This window comes from Lynx rufus, unplaced genomic scaffold (assembly GCF_022079265.1).
Source record: "Lynx rufus isolate CCGP_SWC_20201006 ecotype Redwood Valley unplaced genomic scaffold, mLynRuf1.p SCAF_2, whole genome shotgun sequence".
NCBI lineage: Eukaryota > Metazoa > Chordata > Mammalia > Carnivora > Felidae > Lynx > Lynx rufus.
In genome coordinates, this window is record NW_025814834.1 from 95,503,079 (window position 1) to 95,511,172 (window position 8,094).

At 39.0% G+C, this 8,094-nt stretch overlaps 1 protein-coding gene across 3 annotated transcripts in view; it reads right to left on the reverse strand.

The window, feature by feature from the left end:
- CCNT2 (cyclin T2) overlaps positions 1-7,671 on the reverse strand; it is a 40,636-nt gene extending 32,965 nt beyond the window's left edge. For all 3 annotated transcript variants that reach the window (XR_006962628.1, XM_047082618.1, XM_047082619.1), the window contains exons 1-2: positions 7,514-7,671; positions 6,628-6,709 (exon numbers count right to left, since the gene is read on the reverse strand). Coding sequence is in view for 2 of the 3 variants with exons in the window: in XM_047082618.1 (XP_046938574.1) it covers positions 6,628-6,709; positions 7,514-7,671 (240 nt within the window). In the remaining variant the exon portion in view is untranslated. The remainder of the gene's footprint in view (positions 1-6,627; positions 6,710-7,513) is intronic.
- Between the last annotated feature and the right edge of the window lie 423 nt (positions 7,672-8,094).

The window sequence follows — 8,094 nt, forward strand, 5'->3', positions numbered from 1 at the left end:
CTCCTGGTTTTGAAATACCACTTCCTACTAAAAGAAAGGAGGGTTTCTGAAAGAAATGGCTATTACAGCTGTGGAGAAGGAAATGTACAAGATGAGCGTGGAACATCGTGCTATAACAGAGTGAGGAAGCTATCCAAGATTATTGGGGTATAGAATTACCATATGGTCTAGCAATGCTATTCCTGCAACCAAGAGAATCCAAAACCATACGTCCCCCTGAAAACATATATATAAATGTTCACAGGAGCAAAATAATAGCCAGAATGTGCAAATCACTCAAATGTCTATCAACTGATGAATGGATATATAAAATGTGGTATAATGGTAGTCCGCAAGAAAAATAAATGAAGTACTAATATGTGCTACAACACAGATAAACCTTAAAAACATTATGTGGTCAGAGAAAGAGGCCAGTCAAAAGGACCAAATATTGTATGATTCCACTCATAGGAAACGTCTGGAATAGGCTGGGGGTGGAGGGAAGAATGGGAATAGACAGCCAAAGAACGTAGGGTTTCTTCTTGGGGTAATGAAAAATTTTTAAATTCACACACAACTCTGTGAATACACCTAAAAAACTGCATGGAACTGTACACTTTTCAATGGGTGAAATGTACAGTATATGAATCACATTTCAATAAAGGTGGTAAATGTAGGGCAAGAATCATGTATTTTCCTTTATGAACCGTACCACTGGGTATCTAAATAGATGAATCACAGCATTTCATTATAAAAATATTCCAATTAATAAACCCAGAAATGATAGAATTAGAGTATCACAATGAACGAAAGGATCTAGGCACTGATTATCAACAGCTACTAACATCATACACGATAAGACATTAGGGATCTGATGAAAGAACATAAAACCACCTGCAGTCTTGCCAAAGGGATCTAAAGTCAGTTTGATGAAATTTCTAGATCCAATTGGCAATTTGCAGGGAATTAAAGAACAAAAGAGCATGACAAACTGCAGCAGGAGTATACAATCAACAAAATGCAGACAGTTGGAAATTCTACGGTCTAATGTCCTAGGTTCTTCAACAGGTAAAATTTAAGTGAAAAGGCTGGAGGGGAGATCTATATATTGAGACTTAAAAAATCAAATATTTAATGCACAGGACTAAACTGTGGCATTTAAGAGTGCAGAATTAGGTGGTAAAACTGTATCAAAATCGAACAAAGTGATTACTACATCAAGGATACCGGTTATTTTGTAGAGGGAGGAAAGGGTCTGACATAAGGGTGGGGCATATGGAAACACTTCTGGGATAGGTGGCAAAGTTCTCTTTCTTGGGTTACAAGGTTGTTTGCCTTTCAGCTATTCATTTGTTTGGTGGTTTTATGTTTGTGTTTTATTTTCTAATAAAAAGAAAAACCTACTTCAACGCATAATATAGTTATGCTATAGCAATAAAGGACACCAAATAGATGGAGTACAAAAGGATGTGAATAGGACCCAAAGAATAAGATAGAGACAGAAATTAAGAAGTACAAGAGTGGAGTTATCTTGGGAATGCTTCATGAAGAGTTGAAACTTCACCTGTTTTAAAATCTGACAGATCACATTCACATGAAAAGTGAAGAGACTGCACCATTTGGAAAAAGAAGGATGTGCAATGCATAAATGCTAAGTCTAAAAGGGCTAAAAGGGGAATCTGGGGCCTAATTCAAAAGAAGACTTTATTGGATTTTGTCCAACTGATGTAAGCAGGTCAAAATCTGAGAAAATATTTTCACTATTTACTTGTCTACTGATCATCTCTTTAAAAAATACCAGCTTCAGGGGCGCCTGGGTGGCTCAGTCGGCTGGGCATCCGACTTGGGCCAAGGTCATGATCTTACATTTTGTGGATTCGAGCCCTGTGTCTGGCTCTGTGCTAACACCTCAGAGCCTGGAGCCTACTTCAGATTCTGTGTCTCCCTCTCTCCCTGCCCCTCCCCTGCTTGCGCTCTGTGTCTCCCTCTATCAAAAATAAATAAACATTAAGAAAAAAAAAATTTTTTTTTTAAATAAAATAAAACACTAGCTTCAATACTCTGCCCAATTTCTTAAATACACTAGGGTCAGACAAAAGTGAGAACAGTATGGGATTAGGCAAGGAATTTAGGTTCAAATGCCTATCATATAATGGCTGCTTTGATTTTGGACAAGTCACTGAGTAACTGTATCTGTTTCTTCAGGAAGATAATACTTTAGCATCTGTGCAATTGATAGCTGAAAAGTAAATTTAGAAATCATCTAGTCTAATAATCTCAAATTTACAACCCAGGAAACATGTGCTTGGTTAGTATCACTCTGAACAGAAAAGATACAAAATACTTCCATTACCCAGAAAGTTCTACTGGACAGCACTGCAGTATTTCCCAGTAATATTAATGGATTCTGAACATAGAATTATTCTTGGATTAACAGCTTTATTAAATTAAAAAGCAGTTGGTGCCATCTTAAAAATTACTTCCCCAGAAGTAGCCACACCTAAACCCAACTAGGACCAGTCCAATTCTATACGCTCTCACACAACAGCTGTGTCACATCTAAGAACTGGGAAACCAAAACCAACCCCTTTTTTTGTGCTGAAAAAGATACATATATATAGGCTTTCACAAGCGAGAAGTATTTCTGAAAGGGCACACAAGAACTGTTAACAGAAAATGTTTCAGGGCAGTGGGCTTACTCAAGCTGAAGAGAGGTTTATCATATTCCCTTTCTACCTTTTTCATTTACCATATACCTGTATTAGTTTTTAAAAATAAAAGAAAGCATTTAAAGTGTTGTCACTGGGGAGAGGACATATACAGAGAAAAATGTATAAGGAGTCATTCAACAGACCTGTGAGCAACAAGATTTTATCCATTACATTGTTTACCTTCTAGCCTGAATGGATGTGTTGGGGGATATTTTTACATTTAACTGCATCTACGTTACTATGTTTGAGAGAAATTTAGGGCTTTCACGGTAAAAATATAAACAAAAGCCTTGAACTAACCAATTCCCCCAAAATGTTTTCTTTCACAAAATGCAATTGTATGACAATGTTATCAGTAATTTGAATATAAAAAAGCAGTTGGTGTAAACTGGATAAAACCTACTTTTAAAAAAGTCTTAAATAAATTTCTATTGCAGAGACTGTAATTAATAATTATAATGGCAGAATGCTATATTATTAAAGAACAGAGACTGTGGGCACTTCTCTAGATGTATACAAGAATAGCTTTCCTCATTTAAGTCTTTACAGGGGATGAAAGGAATGCAAAAAGAACATCTGCAAATTTCCAAATGACATCTACTAATCAAAAGTCAACTAAGATTATAAACATTGTGAACAAAAAGTGGTAATCAAATTTTATCACAAGCAAAAATACAAGTTCACTTAAGGTGTACAGCTAACTTAGATGTATAAAATGAAATGTAGATATGACATAGATGATGCAATCTTAGAAATCATTACAGTCATGGGGCACCTGGGTGGCTCAGTCGGTCAAGCGTCCGACTTCAGCTCAGGTCATGATCTCACAGTTCGTGAGTTCCAGCCCTGCATCAGGCTCTGTGCTAACAGCTTGGAGCCTGGAGCCTGCTTCAGATTATGTGTCTCCCTCCTCTCTCTGCCCCTCCCCAGCTTGCTCTCTGTCTCTCTCTAAAAAAAAAAAAACAACAACAAAAATTTAAAAAGAAAAAAGAAATCATTATAGTCATTCCTTAAAATCATCAGTCCTAAATACCATCCTTAACTGTATACTCTTGGGACCTTAGCAGAAATATAATATATTAAATAAAAACAATACATTTAAATCTGGCATATTGGATACAGCTCCGATTGCTGCAGCTCAAAAACAGGCAATAAAACTAAGTAAAGAGATTTAAATGACCATGGATTTGGAGAACAGACCTATGAAAACAGACCATGACCATCAAAAATACAGAGAGAACAGTGTACTCTCCACAATCTCATCTTAAGAAAATTCATTAGAATATAAGAAACAAATGCATCATAAACTTGACTAACGAAATTAATGAACAGAGTTTCTAAGAGAAACTGGATCAATATTTATTCTAAGGTTGATACTGGAGAGGATGTTCTCCCACAGTATAGAACTTGGAGATACTGTTGGCGCCAGGGCTTTTCTACTTCACCAGATTTATCTTGAGCTTCATGTTTTAAGGCCATTCTTTAATTTCTAACCCCAATTACATAAACCTTACTGCATCCAGTGAGCAAAGGGTAGACTTATCTAATTAGGTTACATATAGAAGTCACTTAGTGCAGACAGTGATCCAACCCTCCAAGAGAAATTGACAATAAAACTCAATAATAAAAGATAGTTTCTGGGTCACCAACACATGTCCACACTGACTTTATTCTCAAACACAACAGCGCTTAAATTTTAGGGGAGATATTACTTTTAAATTAGTCACCGTGGGAAAATACAATAAATCCACATAAACATTAAACATATTTTGATATAATTAATGCATATATTATAAAACTACATAAAGTTTGTAACTATCATCTCAAAATTTAAGCTTGTTAGTGTTTAATTTACTGACTGGTGTTCCGTTTGTGGTGAAACTCATGCTTTTTGTAAGTTTACTATGACATTCCATTATAACCCTATAAGAAAAATTTTCCCAATGATGTGGGGGAGTATGAATTTAAAAGTGACTCACATTCAATTTGAGACCACCCCCTTCACCCTAAAAGAATAGGGAAAAAAAAAGATAAAAGAGTGAGGCTGTGCAATTGATGCAAGAGCACCAATACAAATATTAAAACCACTTTTGATAAAATAGCAAAGGTAAAAAAAGACAACAGTTAGATATGAAGGGTGCAATGTTCCTTTTTAAAATAGAAATTAACATCAGATTTCAGATTTCAATTATCCTGCTAATAACAATTTAATGTAAAATGCTGAAGTTTACCTTCATACATATATGGCATTAAGTGGGGTAATAAAAATAATACTTTGGCTTTTTAATGAATGATGGCATTTAAGTAAATTAGGGAAAGAATGCAAGTGACCCAGGCTTCACCATTTAATTTAAAGGTCAAGCTGTGAATTTTGGCTGTAAGCAAGATACCTGTTTTAAAGCACACCAACCAGGCCATAGAGACAAATTATGAAAGAGGGAGGGTTCAAAAGAGAAGTATAGTCTTGTGGTGAGATCATTACTAGAAGTAGAAAAGTAAGCCTGATTCAGCAAATGAGACCTCTGTAGCCACATAAAGAATTTCCAGAACTATTTTGACTTGTGATTTCTACCAGCATTTTCCAAGGCTACTTAAGGAAAGCCACATTTGTATTAGTATTAATTAGTTTACGACTGCCTTTGGAGCCAATTTAATAAAAATGTAATTCTCTCGATCTAAATTGTTATTGCCAAAGAGGCTTCCTCTCTCTTCCATAACACTATCACTGACCTAAGTTCTGTGCACAAGAATTAACTAGGAAAATGGAAATAGAATAAGACTCATGTAGATTTAAAAGAGAAAGAGAAGCAAAGGAGCCTTCGGGAGACCAAAATGTATACAAACACATATACTGTTCAAACAAGATAAACCTCTATGACAATCTGATAAACCAAATCACTTATGATCAGAAGAGATTACAACAGGAATCAATCTAAGCTATGAAGCTGTTCCTTCCAAATAGAAAAAAAAAAAAAATTTTATGGACCTTTTCAAAGACTGTTTTCTTAGCAAAAAGGTCCTAATAACAATCTACCAATAGCATAGTCTTCCACAGTCTATTTTTTCTACACACGCCTTTCAGAATAACATTCTAAAAATAGCTGTGATAAAAAGAGCAAAAAATATAGTGAGAATTAAGACAAGGTCAAGTATGTTTAAACAATATGCAACTTTCTGTTAACAGATGCAACACAGTATGCAAGTTACTCTGAAAAAAAGACCAAACTCACACCTTTCACAAATTAAAATAAAATTTTCAACTAAACAGCATTACTCGACTTTTCAAGATTTACAGGTTGCAGGTTATATTCTTTAGTACTGGAGAATAAGTTTTACTTCAAAACTAATTATACACACCTCTGCCATTTTATGTTTGAAGGAAAATTTGACGTTTAGGTCACCAAAAACTTAAAGAGACAATAAATGCTGTGATAAATAGGAACGCTGACACCGTAAGAAATTACTGTTAGCAAATCAAATATTTCTGCTAAACATTTAACTTTCAAAGGATCATTTCAAAAGAATGTTTGAATTAAGCCCAATTCACAATATTTGAAACAATGAGTCCAATACAATTAAGATGTACAACAGAATGACTAGGCCAAATTACACTGTACATTACTATTTAAAATTATTCAAATGTTAACTATAAAATTTAAATGAATACCGATGTCATAACTGTTAGAGTAAATGTTTCTTATTTACCTTTTATCTCAAAAACCTGGCAAAGCCTAACAAAGTGCCCAGCAGCTTGTCATCACAAATTAAAAAACTAGAAACATTTTGCATTTCAACCAAAACGTTTATCACACGGTTTACATTCACTGTTACCTTAGAACACTAAATCAAAAGTGAAATCCACGACCAACTTTTTTCTGCGTATCGATTTACTTCAAAATGTGGTTAATGTAAAAACAAGCAATAAGATAGTACTTACATTTCTACTGAATTTGGTGAAAGAATGGTGCATATAAAACCTGTGCATATAAACAATCGCAGTGTTTATTGTAAGCTGAGAGCTGGAACGTAACATTTAGGAAATAGCCGAGAAAAACAGGACCTAATTTCCAAAACAATTTTGATGGAAAATTCCCCACCTACGGTATTTTTCCAATGCTTACAGTTCACTCAAAACGAACCCCAAAACTATACACATAAAACAAAACCCCGCAGGGTGGTGGTGATGGTAGGCTCGCCGCCAACTATAATAAGTGCTGAGCATTTCACTCCAATATTGCTATTAAGCCAGCCCGGGAAGGATTTATCAATGGCTACGACTCACTAAACTCAGCATCAGACAGTTGAAATGCGCGCGCGCACATCCATACAAAACCACGCCAAGAACATAAAGACCTCCAGTGAGCTCCCAAGGTACGAGACCCGCCATCAAACCAGCGAGGAACGCGGGGAGAAGCTGCGGAGAAGACTTCACGCCTTTCAGCATCGGTAACCCTTCCACTTCTCGGCCTCTTCTCCGACGAGAAGTGGAAATAGCTGCCTCTTTTCTGCGATAATCCCTAAAATTCCCCCCTGGCCTCGGCGGCCTTCCCATCCCCCGCCGCCACCACGCGCGGCCCCAAACAGATTACACAACGCAGTCTCCTAGCCCGCATTCCAGGACTCCTCTCCTCCCCTCCTTCACTGGCCGGTTTCGGCCTCCCGAGCCCAAGCTCCCCTTCCCTTACGGCGCGGGAGAGTCTCAGCGAAGGCCGAGGCGGCGGCGCCATGTTTGCGGGGCACCAGGCCCGGAGAACAGGCGACCGGGAGAATAGTGAGGGGGGACAGGGCGTGAGCGGCGGAGGGCCAAGAACAGGAAAGGATACACATTGAGACGCTGTCCCATGTCCTGGATGAGGTTGGCCGCCTGCTGGCGGTATGAGAGCTCTTTATCCGCCTCCATTCCGCAGCGGCGGCTCGGCGTGTTCTCCAGCTGTTCCCGAGTAAAGAACCAGCGAGAAGAAGCTCCACGGCCCGACGCCATGACACTTCCTCCTCCGCCCGCTCCCTCACCCACCCCCCTCCCCTCCCGGCTCGCGGACTCCCCGCCAAGGCCGCGCGACCCCGCCCCAGTCCGCTCGCCGTAGAACACGCACCGCCCCTTTTTACTCTTGTCGCTGCCCGTGCGCGTGCGCGGGGCCGCCTTGCCGCCTCGCCCTAGTCTTTTGCTTTCTTTTTCCTGCCCCGGGCCTCGCTCTTACGCACGGGACCACAATGCCCCGCGCCGCTTGTCATTTGGAGGCGCCTGGAGGTGGGGGTCTGCTCGGAAGGAAAAGGTCGGCGCGAGGGACGCTGGGTCTAGGATTGACTGGGTGAAGAGGCGGGGAGGAGAGGAGGGAAGGCGCTGGCCAGAGGTCGCGTAGAGAGGGAAGCGGGCGGGCGGTTGTGCCGTGAGGCCTGGGCGTGG